This window comes from Molossus molossus, unplaced genomic scaffold, assembly GCF_014108415.1.
Source record: "Molossus molossus isolate mMolMol1 unplaced genomic scaffold, mMolMol1.p scaffold_m16_p_21, whole genome shotgun sequence".
In the NCBI taxonomy this organism is placed as follows: Eukaryota; Metazoa; Chordata; class Mammalia; order Chiroptera; family Molossidae; genus Molossus; species Molossus molossus.
In genome coordinates, this window is record NW_023425357.1 from 43,010,428 (window position 1) to 43,031,466 (window position 21,039).

General features: G+C 40.9%; 1 protein-coding gene across 1 annotated transcript in view; it reads right to left on the minus strand.

Moving 5' to 3' along the window:
• NUP93 (nucleoporin 93) overlaps positions 1-21,039 on the minus strand; it is a 104,519-nt gene that overhangs the window by 73,842 nt on the left and 9,638 nt on the right. The window contains exons 2-3 of the mRNA XM_036275480.1: positions 17,466-17,658; positions 10,415-10,532 (exon numbers count right to left, since the gene is read on the minus strand). Of these exons, the coding sequence (XP_036131373.1) occupies positions 10,415-10,532; positions 17,466-17,644 (297 nt within the window). The 5' untranslated portion in view covers positions 17,645-17,658. The remainder of the gene's footprint in view (positions 1-10,414; positions 10,533-17,465; positions 17,659-21,039) is intronic.

A 21,039-nucleotide genomic window follows, 5' to 3' on the forward strand; every position in this document is an offset into this window, starting at 1 on the left:
GTTGGCATTTATTTTAAAAAGCCAGTTAATCCAAAGGGTACCAATTTGTATGACTTCAGGTGTTAGCATTCTGTTGGAAGTCAACTCTTCACTTCTATGCTGTTTCCTAGAAATGAATTAATTTTGCTGTATAGGAAAAGTCTTTCCTGTATTCTAGGCAAACACAAAGTTGAGGGATTTGTCTGTATCTTTAAAAACCAAACACACATAATACCCTTAGACAACCAAATCATATTATAAGATGCAAGATTTCAGCATTCCGGCACACTGCCAGAGCTTAATGGCCAGTCAGACGCTAAGTAAGGAAATGGGTCTGCATTAAACCTACAAATAAGTCAACAATCAATAGTTCAGGATTACAGTAAAAATTTGATGTGCCCTTTAAATTGCTTCTAGCATCATCCTTCTAACTCAAGCTCAGCTTCAGAAGCAAAACAAAACAAATATGATCAAGCAGAAGCAGAACACAACCTATTTTCAAAGCACAAAGCCTTGGTATTTCAAAACTAAAAGCTGCTCCAGGATTCCACAGAAATCCTTTACTGTGTACCTGTAGGGCAGCAAACCTGAGACATAACAGGCTGAGCTTTAGACAGTAAATTAAACTGACAGCTCAGAAAGCAGAAAAGTATAGCAGAAAAGCAAGCACTGGAGAAGGTAAATGGATGAAGCAGGCTTGGCCTTCCAGTAAAACTCATCCCTGACACCCCAAACCAACAAGGGTTTGTACCAAGGTTTGAAAAGCATGGCCCAGCTTCTTCCCTAATCAACACTGTTTCATTACTAAGCTTATGGAATTAAGAGCAATGTCTATCACACCCAGAGAGGGCTTTCTACTCTCCATTTTGCTCTAAATGAACACTCAATTATACTTATATCTCATACTTCTACTACCTTTCTCCTTCAAATACATTCTGAAAATTCACTCCTTTACTAAAAGACTCTTAATCTACAAATGAAATTTAAAACCTAGGGGGCTAAATTCATATCAACAGAAGGGTGTTCCAGTCTGGCACACCAAGGCTCTGAAGCCTTAGGATCCTCGTCAGTGAAATGCAGTTAACACTAGTATCTGCCTCAAGTGGTCACTGAAAGGATTAAAGGAGGAACCCCAGAAAGTGTTTGGTACAGTGTCTGGACATAAAAATCAATGCTCGGTAAAGCTTTGCCCCCTGATTTTAGCTGCCATAAAACAGAAGACAGGAATTCAAACTTGTCTTTGGTGTCATGTTTCACTGTAGCAGCAAGGGAACACTTAAACTAAACAAAAGAAGGAGAAGGGGAGGGAGGGAGGAAGAAAACAGCTATATAAACTAGTGCTACTCAAAATATGGTTGAAGGAGTACCGGTCTGCAAATAGCTTGCTCCCAATCTGAAAGAGTAATTTACCATCTATTGAATTTAATTTTAAAAAATAGGGCTTGGATTTTACATGTCATTTATTTCATTTTTTCCCGGTTAACTTTTTATTATATTTTATAAAAGTTATTTCTCAGTTTGACATAAAATTGGGGGAGGGGGGGAAGCTTGTTTGAGAAGCACTAATTCAGTAAACACTTTTTGAATGAACACCACCCAGCACCACACTCTTTCATGAAGACACCTGGACAGTTTGAGATCTCATCACACAATCAAGTGCTACTTTGAATGCCCGTAAACCTTCAAGGATCTGCCAGGCCCTGACAGACTGATATGCACTGTGGATAAGAGAGACCTAATAAGAAAGGAGAAAGTATTTCCAGATAATATCACACCAGTGTGTTTTGGTAACTAGAGCAAATCAAGCATATTCTAACCTTCCACAGACATTTCTACCCGTCCCTAAGATAGTGACAACATTTAAAAACAGATAAATACTTTTTTTTTAAAGAAAAGAGAGGAGTAGAGGATACTTACTGTCTGTCTCCCCATATCCTTTTGCTCTTGCCATTCAAAGAAATAAACCAAATTGGGTAGTAAAAATAAAATCAGCCAGTAAATCCACACTACCCACGTATGTTCTGCTGACCTAATCCTCCCCTTTGTTTTATAAATGAAATAGCCCAGTCCTGGTTGTGAAGATGTTTTCTAAGACAAGGGTTCTTTCTGTACAATTTTTTGGGAGCTGTGTCACACCCAGCCGTGCTCTGCAGATCCGGCTGCAGTGCTTCAAGTGCTGATGTTTTCTAGAAAGCACAGGCAGGGTTTTGCTGATGGCATCTCAGCCTCACGCCCACCCGCCTCACGCCCACCCTACAGAAAAAGTGAGGACCCACCCTTCCATCTTCCAAGATAATTAAGGTGGTGCATGCATGGCTAAGGATTGCTGCCTATCATTAGTGCTGCAGACCAGGGGCTGCCAGCAACCTGAGCTTGGGGGACTTGCTCAACCTCTCCATGTCTGGAGTGCAAAATGGAAGCAAGCATTTGTGAAACAGGAAAACACTTAAAAAGAAAGCAATACACACTGGGGCTGAGAGCTCTGCAGCAAGAAAAATTCTAAGCACGGGTCTTGTCAGTAGAGGATGCTGCCCATCCTACCTCCCAGCTGCTTTTCCCAATCCCCACCACACAAACTAACCAAAAAGCAAAACCAAGAGCCTGCCCTGTTGGAGCCCTTCTCTCAGTTCCTTCACAGATTGTGGATTTTTAGTGAAGATAGTGGGAACCTGGGTCCCAAAGTTTTGTAACTGAGGAGCCACTTTGCAACCACCACCAATGGAAGAAGCCACATCAGGTTGCAGGTCTAAAAAGCTTGGATCGAACATTCCAAAATGGAAATAGTTCACAGGGCACTGTGGCAAGCAGATCAAAGTAGCACAAAGGGTCAAGGGCTGCCATCGGAATGAGAGACTGGTCTACAGCAATGCATTCAATGGAGGTTTTAACCCTCACTTAAATCACACCTACTCCAGTTTCAAACAGTCCCACAGATAAAAAAAGACATGCTCATTCCTGGTTTCCTGAAACCAAGCAATTTAAAGATACCAGACTGAAGATGACAGCATATGTTCTCCATCTCGGGAGTGCTGGGGCATCAATAGATATCAGCAGGTTAGGAGACACCTTGTGAAAGTGGCAGGATGACTCAGCTCCAGTTCAAAGGCACCAGGGCCTGGCCAATATTTGAAGCGCTTTATTAAATTATTAGATAAATACTTTAGCCCTGGGCTTCTCCAAAAAAACTCTTACAGAACCATTCCAAGTTCTTTAAGCTGGTAATTGAAACTCCCTTGCTCACTACAGGATATTAGAAACCTCTGAGAAGACAAAACAGCCTATCATTTCCTACTTGTTTCAAATGCATTCAGCATCCATTTATTTGCTTTGTGGGAGCCCTGCATTCAGGATAAGAGTAAATGGACAAGTTAAAAACTGAAATCTTATATCTTTGGCTCACTTAAAAGCAGGTTTTCACATTTTCCACAGACAATGCCTTTAACACCCATTTTATTTTCAGAGATACCATTTTTAATTCCATTCAAAAGAGACTTTAAAGTAATTGCACACTTTGCCACCAGACCACAGTACCTACCTTTTTCCTTATCACAAACAGGCAGAAAATTTAAATCATTTCAGTACTCACAACAGCAATCAGCATTAGACTACCTAATTACAAACACAGAACAGGATGGCACATTAACCAGCACTGAGATTTACACTGGATCAGAATTTAATGACAAGGAATAGCAAATATGTTTATTATGTGGGGACAGTGTGGACACTGTGGTGTTCACACAAGAGGCAAAGCCTGGCACAACTACTGCCCTAGCAAGAACACCGGGCACAGCAAGATGTGTCTTTTCCACATGCACTTCTACAATGGAATCTTGGCCTAAAATGGAATCTTGGCCTAAAATGTACTTGGTGTTTGTTCCAGGAAAGGGTTTCTCTCTAACAGAATCTGGATACAGTGACAACTGGATTCATCTGCTAGTGAACCCAAGAGCATTTACTATGGGTTAAGTCCAGAACAGGTAGCTGTTATAAGCTGGGAAAGGGCAAGATTCAAATATCCAATAAAGTCCTTTAAAACCTCAAGAGAAAGGTTACCATGAAGTTCCCTTAGGGCAAGAGGAATATAACAAAGGAAGTCAATAAACACACCTGCTTAAATAAAAACCTTCACACTATTAGATACCATGCAATTGTCTCTTAATCTTTTCATTATGTGAAAACATTTAAAAAGCAAAGTCTTATTCCTTCAGAGTCCATCAATTCATTAATTTCTAATAGTCATTTGGCCTTGGTCACCATTAAGTGCAGAATATTCAGCTCAAGCATATTAACAGCAGAAACAATATGGACGATAGCTACGTTTTTCCTACTTAGACCATTTCTCAGAATTGTTGTACAAATTATCAGTATGCAAATAGATGCAACTCTTATGAATGAATGAACCTCATCTCTTCCTTAAATTTACAGCTCTGGTAAGACCTCTCCTTGGTACACATACATGCTTAGCAGTTGCAATTTCTAGAAACAGATAAAAATGACAACTACATTTCTTTTAAAATAATCCGAGAATTAAGCTATCATTCACCAATGCAGACTGCACTTTCCCTCAACTGATTCAAGCAAGGGAAAGTTTCCTGAGCTTTTTCCTCGATATTAACATTTTGCCAGTAATCTTCCTGAAGACCTGCTATTAGCACGCTCTAATCATTCTGGGCAACAAAATGCCACAGGATTTCTGAAACTAATTCCCACCAAAAACTTGCCAGTGCCACAAACACACAATTAGCAAGCAACACAACCATTTTTCTTCATAGCTGTTATTATAATTGCATTTAAGCAGAAGCATCTTATTTCCAAAGATAAAAAGTTAAAAGATAAACTGTGAAAATAACAATTTAGGTTATATAACAATAAGGGGTTATGCTACCAGTGTGATTCATTTTTATACTTACCAAAGCCATTTAGTTTCTTCTGATTATTTAAAAGATAAGCTAAGAGTGGTTTGAACATTTCCAAGGTTCTACATTTCCAAGGCCAAGAACAGAAAAAGGAAGGAAATAATGAATATTTTATTATAGACATGGTGTGGTAAGCAAAGCAAGGTTTTAACAAGTCAATTATTATTGCACCATTAGTCTTACGTGTGATAGATTGACTTCAATTTTCTTACAGTTATTTTATTCTCTGTTTAAGACTTCATTTTCTCTTTACTCACACAGGATTGATTTCCATCTGGAAATTTAGACAGACTATGAAGACCTTTGGTATAAGATCTTTTTTTTAAGAACAGGCTAAATTTTCACTTATCTAAGATCTGAACTGGCTGCTAAATCAATTCCAAAAACAAATTCTAAATTTCTGTTTACTTTGTGGGGGAACATTCAAAAAGTTTTGCTTTTTTCTTAAGCAGTAAAACCAACATACTAAATTTGGTCATGGGGAAAAGAGATCTGAGAAGACCATTAAAGGGGTGGCATCTAAGGAAAGCCTTAAGAGTGTTAGACTGAAATCAGGGCTTGGACATTTCAAAGGAGCTAAAGGAAGATGGTAAGCCAAGGCCTAATGTATCAAAGAAAAGAGAAAAGGTTAGACCATCTGATTGGCTAAAGCAGAAATACACACGTGCGCTCACGCGCACCAGCGCATATTAGCTCTTCCTACCTTAGAAAAGTATGATTTAATCCTACTTATATTTACCCTAAAAACTAGGTATTTAATACTTTTACAAAGCAGACTGTTTCTAGTTGAAAAGTGTCTCTACAGCCCTGGCCGGTTTGGTTCAGTGGTTAGTGTCGGCCCACGGACCAGAGAGTCCGGGGTTCGGTTCCTGCTAAGGGCACGTACCTCGGTTGCAGTTTGTCCCCGGCCCTGGTTGGGGTCGCATGGGTGGCAACCACTCGATGCGTCTCTGACACATGGATGTTTCTCTCTCTCTCCCTCCCGCTCTATCTGAAGATAAATGCAAAAATGTCCTCAGGTGAGGATAAAAAAAAAAAGCGTCTCTACAGAAATCTCTTGAACACACTATCATCCTGGATTTAGGGTAGGCCCTAAACCAGTGACTAGTAGAGCCCTTACAAAAGAAAGAAGGGGTAGATTTGAACAATCCAAGGAAAAAGCTGGGAAGATGGAGGCAGAGGTTGGAGTTATGCTGCCACAAACCAATGCTCTAGAGCCTTCAGAGAGAGCACTGACAACACCTTAATTTCAAACTCTGATTCCAGAACTGTGAGAGGTAAATTTCTAATGTTTAAGCCACTAAGTTTGTGGTAATTTGTTATGGCAGCCCTAGGAATCTAATGCAATAAGTTTAGCAATAATATTATTATATTTTGATCTAATGTCATTAGGAAATATTGTGGCCTAATGCTGAGAAACTGCAGCTCCCTTTTTATGACCAACTCAGGCTACTTCTGCTTGACCTTCTTGAAAAATACATGTAACCTAGTGAAAAAGCCCAGAATATAACTGAACTATGTAAATCTGCACTTTATTACTATTCAGTACACGTCAGGCATGGTATATTAGGTCTGTTTGGATCATAATACAGATGTGCAATCTGCCCTCAATATTTTTCCCAAAGACAGAAGTGAGCAAGTAGGTCTTTGTGAGAGATCTTGTGCTTGCAAGCACCTTGATGTCACTTATAATACAGCAGGATAGTCATTTTGGTACCATGTTCTGTTAATAGTTCTTGCTCTTTGCCTCTATTACACAAATGTGTAGGCCTTCTTTATGACCATTTCCAAAAAATAAAATCAATAACATTTTTAAAAATTCTACTGGCATCAGCCATACATATATTTAAGTGGATTTTTGAAATATTTACCTTGGTTAGCCATAGCAGTCTTTTAAAAATGTATTCTCAGTGCATGCCAACCAACATCACTGATTATGATAAACAAAAAAGGAACAAAAAGCCCACATTAATTTCAAGTTCCATTAGAAAAAGAAATAAATATAACTAATGTTTATCAACAGAAAAGAACTATCCACGTGTCTATAGAAGCAAACCTATAAGTATGCAAACAATAGATGGTATAAAGTCTTGGACAGCATCTGTCAAAGGATCCTCCAGCATTTCCTTTTGTGAATTTATGAACTGACATAATAAATTCACTCTGAGTGGTACTCAGCACATGGGATTAAGATACACTCTCATCCTAAAAACCGCATTGGCTAGAAAACAAAAGTTCATACACAAAGATCCATCAGATTTCTGGTATGTGAATTACAGCTCAATAAAGCTGTTAAAATAAATGAGAAAAATATGTCCATCAAAAAGTATATCTGGACTTTCTAAAAACAAAACACTGAAAATTTTCAACTCTTCTTGGATAACAAACATATTATGAGAAGAATTAAAAGGAAGACCACTACATACTAAGGGTGAAAGCTGGCTTGGTTCTTCTTATATTTGACTACTAAAGAAGTCAGATAGCCCTGGCCGGTTTGGCTCAATGGTTAGAGCATCAGCCCATGAACCAGAGAGACCTGGGTCTGATTCCAGCCAAGGGCACATACCTCGGTTGCAGTTCATCCTCGGCCCCAGCTGGAGTTGTGCAGGTGGCAATCAGTTGACATGTCTCTCTCATACCGATGTTTCTCTCTCTCTCTCTCTCCCTCCCACTCTGTCTGAAGATAAATATAAAAATATCCTCGAGTGAGGATTAAAAAAAAAAGTCAGACAAGGACATGACACTACTGTGCACGCAGGAAGTTTGAGCATAGGCCAGCTGAGCCACACAATGCAATGTAAAGCTTATAATCTGTACTAGTAACTAAAGCCATCTCAGATCAAGTCAAAGCCTCAGCCCTTTAAAAGTTAAATTTTCTCCCTTAAAGCCTTTCTGGCAAGAAGAAGAAGTCAATAGAGGACTTATTTCAAAATTAGTAAGTCTTTATTTCAGGTCTAGATGCTCAATTCCCAATTAATAAAAAATTAACTTGAAATGACATTTTGCATTTCTGAAGATATTCCAGAAAAGTCCAAAAGAGAGGTAAAATTTTGAAATGGAAGCAACCTTCCTCTCAAAATCCAAAGATTCCCCAGTAGTCAGGACCAAAACACTTAGCCATGCTCATTTGAAATCAAGAAACATTAATGTGACCAAGTATGCACTGCTAGAAAACAATCTGATGGGTCCTGGTCGGTTTGGTTCAGCGGTTAGAGCGTCAGCCTGCGGTCCAGAGAGATCCGGGTTTGGTTCCCGCTAAGGGCACGTACCTCGGTTGCAGTTTGTCCCCAGCCCTGGTTGGTCGTGCAGGTGGCAGCCACTTGATGTGTCCCTTTCACGTCGATGTTTCTCTCCCCCCCCCCCCCCCCCGCCATCTGAACAAAAAATGGAAAAATGTCCTCAGGTGAGAATAAAAAAAAAAGAAAGAAAACCATCTGATGGGGGGGGGGGATTGAAGGGTTGTGTTCATGCATTAAGTAAAAGATCAAAATTATCATTATGACTCAATGCATGCAGGAGTCTGCCATTCATATCTCAAAGGAAAAAATGGAGTGCCACATCAGTGCGAATTCATAAAGTACATCAGTAAATGTAGCCGAGCATCCCAAATATAGATTGCAAATATGCCAAAGAAACTTAAAGAGCAGCTAGTTTAAAAAAAAACAACTTTTTGCCCTGCCTGTGTGGCTCAGTGGTTGAGCATTACCCATGCACCAAGAGGTTGTCGGTTCAATTCCGGTTCAGGGCACATGCCCAGGTCGTGGGCTAGATCCCCCGAGCAAGGTGTGCACGAGGCGGCCAACTGATTTTCTCTCTCATCAATGTTTCTATCTCTCCCTCTCCCTTCCTCTCTTTTTAAAATCAATAAAGAAAAAAATATTAAAAATAAAGTAGGTATTAAAAAAAAAACTTTTGTTATTTTAAATATCAAAAACACTCAAATAAAAAACAACTTTTCAGCACATCTTTCCAAACTACTGGGGTACTCCCCAAAATATATGGTGATTATCCAAAATATTTGAGCTCTATCCCATTCATCCATTTCATCCCTATTATAAGTATTTGTTTATAAAGCGTCAAGCAGTTGAAATAGAAGGAGGGGAGGGGAAGAGCTAAACTAAAAAAAAAATAAACAAGTTAAGTATGTATACATGGCATTTTAAGATTATATGGAAAGAAGGTATTTATAAAGTGACAGGGAAATGTGATTTAGTACATAAAACTGGAAAAAACTGGATTTCCACACTCTGGGAACATATCAATAACAGGAAAAATAATGAATATGTAGCTATTCAATTCTCAACTCAAAGAACAGGATTTTAGGTTTCTCAAGTGGAATAAATACAGAATTGTGGCCATTAGATGGAGTAAAACAGTTCTTACAAAGGGTAGTAGAGTAGAGAGTATTAATTCAAATTGGACCCAAACAATAACACAATTAGTAACCACTTGTACTTGGATTTGCCTTTGTAGGACCTGGGTCCTTTCTTTCTTTTTTTTAATATATATAATTTTTATTGATTTTTTAGAGAAAGGAAAGGAGAGAGAGAGAAACATCGATGTGAGGGGCAAGATCAGGAGAAGGGTGTCAATGGGGAAAAAAAGAGAAACATCTGTAACAAAAATTAATTAATAAAAAAAGAAACATTGATGTGAGACAGAAACATCGATCAGCTGCCTCCTGTACACCCGTCACTGAGGATCGAGCCCATAATCCGGGCATGTGCCCTGACCAGGAATCGAACTGGGACCTTAGTCCATGGGATGATGCTCAATCCACTGAACCACACTGGCCAGGTGACCTCGGTCCATTCAATTCAAAGGTAAATTAGTAATAAAAATGGTATCCTGCTGTCCCTTTACTCTAACACAAATGCAGTGTTCCAATTCCTCAAAACTAAATGGACCACAAGTTGTTTCTTTAACAATTTTTGGTGCGCGCACACACACATTTCTGATTAGGTGAAAATAGCAATCAACTGTACCAGTGGCATGTTAGGTTAAATGAGACTGGAGTGCTCTACTAGACAATTTCCTGGTGCCACTAATGTAGCCAAATACTTCCTAGTAATTGACAAGTAGGTTTTAGTATATAAGTTTCCCCAGGTCTTTGCCAACCAATGCAAGGAAGATGTAGAAAACAAATGTGGAAGACAAATAGTAAAATTACTTAAAATCTAGCAAAGAAAGCAACAAAAACATACAACTAATGTCTCTGTGCCTTGGATTAAGCCCAAGAAAGGAAGAGAAATCTGTTCTCACAATTACAATAATCTAAAAGTGCAGGTCAGAATTGCTTCCTTAAATTCAGCCTTGAAGAGAACTCTGAAAATAACCCAATGTTCCCCACTAAACCTCCAAAGCTGAGTCTCCTATTCTCTGAACATCCGAGGAAGAAGAGATTTAACAAAGAAATCTGGAATTCCTAAATCAGCTGGTCAACAAAGGGCAGGACCTTCAGTCTGGGTTGCATGCTAAGGGTTCCACCTGCACCATTCCAGGCACCTAGCAGTTGTTACCTGAATGTCTGTGTCCTTCACAGGCTCGAGAGGTTCGAAGGTGGTGGCTGCACTCAGGCTCTCCAAGCGCTGGGAGATGTGGGATATGTCAAGTCCCCGAGACCCAAGGAGAACTGACCTATGTGAGAACACAGGACAGGGAGGAAAAAGTAGGATTAAGACACCTAGTAACCTTCATAAAATACAAGAGATAATTTTTTATCCAAAGCTTCCTATATACTGCCTAGACACTTTTACACGGTTGTTTTATACCCTTCTATAAAGATCTATCACTTGAAGTAACAGACACAACATTGCATTTGGTAGCAGGAAAGTTCGTTTTGACTGTGCTTGAACTAGAGTAAGGTACCTGTCGAGAATAACATGAGAGAGAGAGAGAGTGTGTGTGTGTGTATATATAAATAAATAGGTCAGACTGCTCCAAACATTTTCCAGCAAAGATCATGAGCCTAGCCGGTGTGGCTTACTGGTTGAGTGTCGACTAATGCACCAAGAGGTCACTGGTTCAATTCCCGGTTTGAGCACATGCCCAGGTTGTGGGCCAAATCCCCAGTGGGGGGCATTCAGGAGGCGGCCTCCATGTTCTCTCTCTCTTCCTCTCTCTCTAAAATCAATAAAGGAAAAAAAGAAGATCATGAGAGCCCAGCTGGTATGGCTCAGTGGTTGAGCACCAACCTCTGTTGCACCAAGAGGTCACTGGTTTGATTCCCAGTCAGGGCACATGCCCAGGTTGTGGACCCAATCCCCGGTGGGAGGCATTCGGGAGTTGGCCAATTGATGTTCTTTCTCATCAATGTCTCTATTCTCTCCCTCTCCCTCTAAAATCAATAAAGAAAAAATATTAAAGTTAAAAAAAATGATCATGAGACAGATGATATTCTCAATCCCCATTTTAGAGATGCGGGAACTAAGGTGCAAAGAGGTTAACCAACTAATCCAAAGTCACAGACAGAGCCAGGAAAGAGCAGAGCCAGTCAAGCTCCTGAGCACAACTCTTAACCACTAGTTCCTACATTTCTTCTGTGAAGACATAACAGTGAACCACAAAATTTTAGAAGATTCAGGAGTAACCTAGTCTAAACTTTATTCATTAATTGAGGAAACTAAAAGTCCAGGGCAACCAATAACTGACAAAGGGCAGTCAAACCAGAATCCAAGACCAGCTCTCCATAGCTTCTCTTCAAAAACCAATCACATGCCATACGTTTTCAAGTTCTCTCTCTGCCGCCCAGTCTAATAATATAGGAGGCTGTCACCTGATTAATAAATGTTTTTGAAGAGAGATGAAAATAATACAGTTAGCTTTATTTTTACTTATTGGGGCAATGTAACAATAAAAGAATTTTTTAAAAATCACAGATTCTCATTGATATCTAGAACACTTTCTGAAAGAAAGAAACTTAGAAGAATTAGATCAATTGTTTAGACTATTGCTTTTGGATTATGATTTAGTACCCAAAATCTCACTGACAAAATGTGTGTGCATTCTGAGTAACTTAGGACTGTGCCAGACCATTAGCAGTATATGTAACCTAACACTTTGGGTGGGACAACTAAAATTTCCAATCCTAAACAGACTTAATAGAGAAGAGAAAGGACTTCTTGTGTTTATTTCTATTCTAATAAGTACTACAGAAATAGATGATGCACACCCAGAGGACTCCCCACTGTAGATATTTGTCTCCTGCATGCAGACAGGTCATCTGTAATGCCATCCCTGGGCCTTCCCCTCCAGGTAACCATGTCAGACAGATAATCTTGCTTCTCTCTCCTAACAATCCTTAACAGCTAACTTTCTAATACAGTGATTTCCTGCTCTGGTTGCTCATTAGAATCACCTAGACAACTTTCCTCTCAAGGATATAATGCCCTCTTTCCCTTTTTATGACAGCTTTACTGAGATATAATTCACATACAACACAATTCATCCATTTAAAGTGTACAATTCAATGGGTTTTAGTGTATTCATAGAGTTGTACAACCATCACCACAATTTTAGAACATTTTCATCACCCTCCAAAATAAACCCCCTACCCATCAGCAGTCACTCCCCACGTCGCCCCATCAACCCACTCCCACTACTTTCTATTTGTATAAATGTACCTTTTCTGAACATTGCATATAAATGGTACTATACAATAAGTACTTTTTGGTGTCAGGTTTCTTCAACTTAGCAAATGTTTTCAAGGTTCATCCATGTTGCATCATGTCTTAGTAATTCGTTCTTTTTTATTGCCAAATAGTATTCCATTGTATGGATATGCCACATTAGTCAACCGGCTCCCTTTGATGAATGTTTGTCTTTCGGTTTTTTGTGTTTTTATCCTCACCCGAGGACATTTTTCGATATTTTGTTCAGATAGAGTGAGAGGGAGAGAGAGAGAGAGAAACATCGACGTGAAAGCGACACATCGAGTGGCTGCCACCCACACGACCCAACCAGGGCTGGGGACAAACTGCAACCAAGGTACGTGCCCCTAGCGGGAACCGAACCCGGGTCTCTCCGGACCGCAGGCCGACGCTCTAACCGCTGAGCCAAACTGGCCAGGGCTGTCTTTCGGTTTTTGCTATTACAAATAATGCTGCAACAAATATCCTTGTCTACACATCCTGCCATACTTTTGCCAATATATCTTTAGGATAGATCCTCAGAAGTGTGATTGCTGGGTTTAGGGAAAATTTGCCAGCTATAGCCAAATTCTGTCCCACAGGCACTATATCTCCCCCAGTGATAGGTGAGAATGTACCCAGTGCCCAGATGATTTTAAGGTGTACCAGTGTTGAAAACCTTGGTATTTAAAATTTAGCTATTAGAATTGTTAGAAGAGAAAGGCCATCTAAGTGGGTGGTGCCTGCAAGAACTGTGCAGTGTATTCCTGATGGGAAGAGAGGGGAGGATTGATGAAGGAGCCAGGGAGTCCAAGGTAGGTACCAGAAACTTTCAGATTCTAAGAGCAGAAAAACCCAAAGGTTTCCTACCCCCTTACATGACCCAATTTCTATAAACCAGGCAGTTTCTCCTGATCAAAAAGCCACAGAGGATAGTCACACACATATACATGGAAAGCAGAAAAAAAGTCAGAAGGCCTGCATTCAAGCTCCACCTGTCATTTACTGCCTGAAAATCGGAGACACATCACCTTTCCGAGCTTTATTTCTCCTGTTAAATGGGGACAAAAACCCCTGCCTCTCCCACCTCTCAGGCTTGTGAAGACCAGTCAGCCAGAAGAAGGCCTATGACAATCCTTTGAATACTGAAAAGTACCCTGAGACTATGAGGGAGTCTTACTGACCAAGGTGGATTTGAATTCTGGCTTGGCCACTTGCTATCTGCTGTTGCTCAATTATAAAAGGGAGATAATAACACTTATTTCACAGGGTTATTTTAAGAAAAAATTATATAAGGCATGTAAAGTGCCACAGAAATAGTAAGTGCTTAAAATGCTAGCTTAGTAGTAGTATCATAAGCAAAGTTATAATTTGCTATGTAACTCTGGGAATGTTTCTATATGCTTTGCACAAACATAGAGAAAAGTGTGAAAGAATAAGTAAATTAATAATGTTGGTTACCTTGGAGTATAATATTAGGGAGAGTGATTGCTGGCTTTTTCTTTGTACACTTCTAGGTTGTTTGGAGTTTGAAAGGAAAAATCCACTGAGAGGCATCTCTGATTGGAGAAGAGAAGCGAGGCAGGGGGAATACAATTGATGACAGGTACCCAAGGAGGGCGTCACAGCTACTGATGGTGTTCTACATCTCCACTGTGCAATTCGCACATGGGTATTCATTCATTTTATTATTTACACCAAGAGTCAGCCAGCTTATTTTTAAAAGGCCGACAGTAAATATTTCAGGCTTTGCAGGCCATACAGCCTCTGTCATAACTACTCAGCTCTGCAACTGTAGCATAAAAGCAGCACAGACAACACATAAACAAGCATGGCTGTGTTCCAATACAAATTCAACAATCAGTGCTGGCTATGGCTCCTAGGTCACAGCCTGCCCACCTGATGAACACCTTTATATATGTTATGCATATTCTTCTTCGTGTGTGAAGAAATTCAACAATTTAAAAATATTAAACAGAAGCAAAAAGCTATCAAATCTGTTCCCTAAAATAAAAAATCCAACCAAGTATATTTAAACAAATGAATTTAGAACCAAACAATTCAATCTCAAACCTATAATCTAATTAAAACAATATTTTTAATGTGTTTATTAATTTTTTAGAGAGAGGGATAGAAAGAGCAATGTGAGAAAGATACATAGATCAGCTAACTACTGCACACCCCTGCACTAGGGATTGGGCCTGAAACCTGGGCATGTGCCCTGACTGGGCTATAATCTAATTTTAACTAAAATCTTTAAGACAGAATTCTCTTTCAAAATTTATTTCATGCCCTGGTCAGTTTGGCTCTGTGGTTAGAGTCGGCCTGCAAACCGAAGGGTCTCGGGTTCAATTCCCAGTCAAGGGCATGTACCTGGGTTGCAGGTTAGATCCCCAGCCCTAGCCAGGGTCACGCAGGAGGCAACCAATCGATGTGTCTCTCTCACACTGATGTTACTCTCTCCCTCCCTCCCTCCCTTCTTTCCTTCCACTCTATCTAAAAATCAATGGAAAAATATTCTCAGGTGAAGATTAACAACAAAAATTAATTTCATGTAAGAAAAATTTCCTACTCAGTTCTCTCCTCTACCCTCTTCCTGTCCTAAAATATTCACAGTATGCTTTATATCATTGTCTGTCAAGAAGATGGAAAAATACAGTCATCGGTCCTTTGGTTTCTTTTTAAGTACCTGCCCCACCCTCTACCCATTCTTTCAATATTCTAACTTCCTCCTCCCTAAAATAATGAATTTAAGGTAGAAAGAGATGAGGAAGAATGGAAATTTACAAGAAAGAGACGATGACTGATAATTGTTACCAAGAAAACATTTTCCCTTTTTGCTCTTAATAGGCTATAAAGTTGATGCAATTAAATTATAACTATAGCAACTCAGTTGGCATCACGGTCCTTTGGCTCCAGCAGCATCCTTGCACAGCAGCACAGAGTCTGTACACTGAAGACCGGGGGAACTGCAGGCAACGGGGAGCAGCAGTAAGGAGCTTGCAGGGAGGGGAAGTTAGAAGAAATGTCTAACAGCTGGCTGGGGTATTGGGGAACAGTGTAGGGGAGCAGTTGGCTGCATGTAGTTGCAAGGTTGGATAGTTCAATATCCCTGCCAGGGTTCCTCTGACTTGCCTTTACCAATACCAACAGAACCAAAACTAACTAGTATTTTTTTTTATCCTTACCCAAGGACATTTTTGCATTTATCTTCAGATAGAGCGGGAGGGAGATAGGGAAGGGGGGGAGAGAGAGAGAAACATCCATGTGAGAGAGACACATCGAGTGGTTGCCACCCACACAACCCCAACCGGGGCCAGGGAAAACCTGCAACCCAGGTACATGCCCTTAGCGGAAACCGAACCTGGGACTCTGGTCCATGGGCCAATGCTGAGCCAAACCGGCCAGGGCACTAGTATTATTTTTAAAAACACATTTCTGGCCCTGGCCAGTTTGGCTCAGCGATTAGAGCGTTGGCCTGCAGTCCTGAGAGACCCGGGTTCGGTTCCCGCTAAGGGCGCGTACTTCGGTTGCAGTTTGTCCCCGGCCCTGGTCGGTTGTGCGGGTGGCAGCCACTCGATGTGTTCCTTTCACATCGATGTTTCTCTCTCTCTCTCTGTTCCTCTCTCTCCCTCCCACTCTACCTGAACAAAAAATGGAAAAATGTCCTTGGGTGAGGATAAAATAAATAAATAAATAAAAACACATTTCTGGGGAGGCCTACAGAAGAATCTCTATAACAACTGACTTGGAAGAGCAGCTAAAACATTCAGCTCTCAAGATTAGTTGAAACAGAATGTAGCCCTTATACTCACTCCTGGGCCATTGTATTACGTACCCAAAACAATGTACATCAGCACTTAGGTCTCTCTCAAGTTCAATTCAGAAACTGATTATTTTCCCACATCTCCCACACAGAATCTATGACTTTTCAGACCCACCAAGGTCACAAATAACAACACCCCTCCACCTTCACATGCGCTCTAGAGTCAGCCTGTCTGGGTTTGAATCCTGACTCACCAATCAGCAGTTGTGTGATCTGAAAATTACTTGCCCTCTCTGAGCCTCAGCTGCTTAACTGTAATAAGGGGACAACAGAACTAATATGCCTTGTAAGGATTAAGCAAAATCTTAAGTCTAGCCAAGTTTCTGATGCATAATAAGTAATCAATAAATCACACTTCTTATGGAAAGCAGCAAGATCTTTTCTGCCTCCCAAAATTATAAGCTCTTGAGGGCAAGGACTATGTCTAATTAATGGTTGGAGCCCCACAGAAGGCCCAGGCCTGGCACAGTGGGGAGCCCAATCAATGTTGTGCAGCAGCAGCAGCCACTGTCCAGCCATCAGTCAGCATTTTAGTGCAGCTGCGCGCTCTGGCGCTCACCCACTTTCCTGTTCTACAATCCACTGGCAGACACTGCATTGCCAAGGTCTTTCAGAGGCAGCCTATGGGGTCACTGACAATAAGCAGGCAGAATCACTCCTCACTTGGATGGCTTCTTGCCACTGACTGCGCTTCAATTTCTTCAAGTGCTCTTAAAAACACTGCTCATTGCTGAGTGCTCTCTGGCACAGAGGTAACACTTATCTGTGTGGCCCACAGTGGCTAATATACTTAAAGGGAACCATTATGACCCCACAGTCAGTGAACCCAAGCAGGAATTACTATTATTGGTTTCTGCATGACAAAATTCTTCACCCCTTCCCATCCTGATCATCTTTGCTTGTGATATGGGCTCACAGCTTGGTCACAAAGACAGGCTGGAAAATCCGGGCGGGGAGACAAAACAAGGCTGCTGACCTGTTTACAAAACTTCTCTGAGTTCCCAAAAATCTGTCTTGTGTCATTTACAGCCTGCATCCAAATTCAAGACAGGAAAAAAGAAACGGATCCTGTCCCCAGCCACCCAGCACCAACGCTGCCTCCCCACCAGTACTCACGCCTTGACATCTGCTGTCTCCTGGGACGTGCGTGTGAGAGTACGGGAACGCAGGCGCTCGCCTGCCTGCTGGATCTCCTGCAGGTTCCGTTCCACATGGGGAAGCTCTGAGATGCCCTCAGTCTCAGCAGCAAGCTGTTCAGCTTGTTGAAGGAGCTCACCAAATCCCTCGGTATCCATTGGAGACACAGATCCTACAGGAGGGAGAAAAAAGGAGACCTCAATCAAAGAAAAGACTGGCTTCAAATACTACTTGAATGTGTTACAAGCTTAATGAAACATTAGGACTTTTTATAAACAGACAAATGGATTTGTTCCTGACCATACCCAAAGAATAGGCCTGACAGAGCAAATAAGTCAGACTGTGAAAAAATAGATCATTTCTGTGCATACTGACAGTCCCAAGATTGACTTCGGCCACCAGAACAAATGCAGAGATACTAAGCCACAGACCAGGATTCCTGCCTCCTTCTATGACTCAAAGCCGACAAGGAAATGGAAGCCCTGGTGGCAACCTCTGGGAGATTCAAAGAACCACCACCCTCTACCTCCTATTTCTCTGCCTGTCTTAGTAAACTACCACTACTCACAGAGTGCTGGGCAACTTATAAGGCCCTTATCTCATGATTCTCAGTAACTGTGAGACTCCTGAGCAGACAGGAGAAGCAATTCCAGTCCACAGAGCTCAGCTCAGTGCCCAGAATACCCTCTGCTACAAAGTCGTTGAACCAAGACCAGAAGACAGGTCTTCTGACTAAATTCATGTTCTTTTCACACACCTGCTCCTCCACTAACATAAAAGACATCTCTTCAAATTCATGTCCAAGTCTCTACTCACATGTTCTTTCGCTTACTGAGAGCAGAGATCCAGGTCTATTTGTTATGATGTTCAAATATTAAACTTTATTTTTTTATTTTAAAAATATTACTTCATATTTATTTTTATCCTCACCCCAGGACATCTTTTTATTATTTTTTGTTGTTGTTGATAGAGTGGGAGGGAGGGGGAGAGAGAGAGAGAAAGAGAAGAGAAACATTGTGAAAGGGACACATCCAGTGGTTGCCACCCACACAACCCAACCAGGGCCGGGGACAAACTGCAACCGAGAGGTACGTACCCGGGTATCTCTGGACCGCAGGTCAACACTCTAACCGCTGAACCAAACCAGCCAGGGCTATTAAACTTAATTGTTAATATACCTACTACTTTTTAAAAAATTTTTTTCTTTATTGATTTTAGAGAGAGAGGGAGGGAGAGGAAGAGAGAGATAGAAACATCAAAGAGAGAACATCAATTGGCTCCCTCCTGCATGCCCCCCACTAGGGATGTGCCCTGGGCATGTGCCCTGACAGGCAATCGAACCAGCGACATCTTAGTGCATGGGTCAACACTCAACTACTGAGCCACAGCGGCTGGGTAACATACCTACTACTTTTAGAAATACGATTGCTAACAGTAATTATAATAATATAAATAGCAACTGGTTTCTAGATCATGCTATTATTAACAAGACCACCTGTTTCTCCACCAAGTGATCAAGAAAAGTCCTATGAACAATGTTGATATTTAATGGATATTAATATATTTATAAATTATATATATATTGTACTATCCCTGTATAAGGTTCTTGACCAAGCCAATGTTAACTCCTACCACTATTTAAATGAGCAGAAGATAAATAGTATCACCATCATTAGAAAAAAATTTTGCATTGCTAAAGGATAACAAAATTATTTATTTAAAATACAACAAAATTCCTCACATAATAGCTCTTGTTGATTTTACTTTTCTACTTTGTTTTAAACCCAGGGCTTCTACTGCACTTTTGAAATCCCACTGGTCTAGAATTGTGGTTACAACATTAATGAAATATACATCTCAGTTGTTCAGTACCAGTTAATGTTAAAAGGGCATGATTACCACCATAAATCTACGGCAGGAGAATAAGAACTTTTAAAAGTGAACATTAGCCCTGGCCAGTTTGGCTCAGCGGTTAGAGCGTCAGCCTGCGGTCCGGAGAGACCCGGGTTCGGTTCCCGCTAAGGGCACGTACTTCGGTTGCAGTTTGTCCCCGGCCCTGGTTGGTTGTGCGGGTGGCAGCCACTTGATGTGTCCCTTCACGTCGATGTTTCTCTCTCTCTCTCTCTCTCTCTCTCTCTCTCCCCCTTCCTCTCTCTCATCCCACTCTATCTGTACAAAAAATGGAAAAATATCCTCGGGTGAGGATAAAAAAAAATAAAAAATAAAAAAATAAAAGTGAACATTAAAGAACATTAACTTTAAAGGCAAGGGCACAAGGTTAAAACAAAAATAGCTCAGCTGGAGTAATCATGAAAACACTGGTATTCTTTATGAAGTGCTAAACTGAGTTCAGTCCGGCCGGTTTGGCTCAACGATTAGAGCGTCGGCCTGCAGTCCAGAGAGACCCGGGTTCAGTTCCCGCTAAGGGCATGTACTTCGGTTGCAGTTTGTCCCCAGTCCTGGTTGGGTCATGTGGGTGGCAACCACTCGATGTGTCCCTTTCACGTCGATGTTTCTCTCTCTCTCTCTCTCTCTCTCTCTCTCTCTCTCTCTCTCTCTCCCTCCCTCCCTCCCTCCCTCCCTCCCTTCCACTCTATCTGAACAAAATATGGAAAAATGTCCTCGGCTGAGGATTAAAAAGAAAAAAGAGAGGTCACTGGTCCAATTCCCAGTCAGGACACATGCTCAGGTTGTGGGCCCAACCCCCAGTGGGGGGCATGCGGGAGGCGGCCAATCGATGTTCTCTCTCATCGATGTTTCTATCTCTCTCTCCCTTTCACTTCCTCTCTCTAAAATCAATAAAGGAAAATAAATAAATAAACTGAGTTCAATCTTTAGACAAAAAGTCATATACACAATAACTTTTTACCTAAAGTTTCTAGATAATCATCTCTTTTTTTTGACCCAAGAGAATCAGGCTCTAACTGGCCATCTCTACCTGTGGGAAAACGGGGATGGCAAAAGAAGGAGGTATTCTCAGGAACAGAAGAAGAAGAGTATTTTTATTTTTATTTATTTATTATTTTTATCCTCACCTGAGAACATTCTTTCCATTTTTGTTCAGATAGAGTGGGAGGGAGAGGAAGAGAGAGAGAGAAACACTGATGTGAAAGGGACACATCAAGTGGCTGCCACCCGCATGACCCAACCAGGGCCGAAGACAAACTGCAACAGAGGTACGTGCCCTTAGCGGGAACCGAACCCGGGTCTCTCCAGACCACAGGCCAATGCTCTAACTGCTGAGCCAAGCCGGCCAGGACAAGAAGAAGAAGAGTATTTTTAAACAACAGCTCTGCCTGATGGAGAAATGCTTTTCCTCAGAAACCTACAAGGTCAGTGACATTGACATTCTACTACAGAAACATGGTCGCTTGCCAGAAAGAGGAAAGAAAAGTAATATGCTGCCTCTTCCCCATAGTTTTTTTCACTCTTAGATAAAAATAATTTGTCTAACAGAGCACCAAGGCAAAGGAAATACAATTTTTCTTTCATAAGGAAAATTTTGGAACTTCCTGAATAAAGAACTGAATGAAATAAAACTTTTCTATGTTTA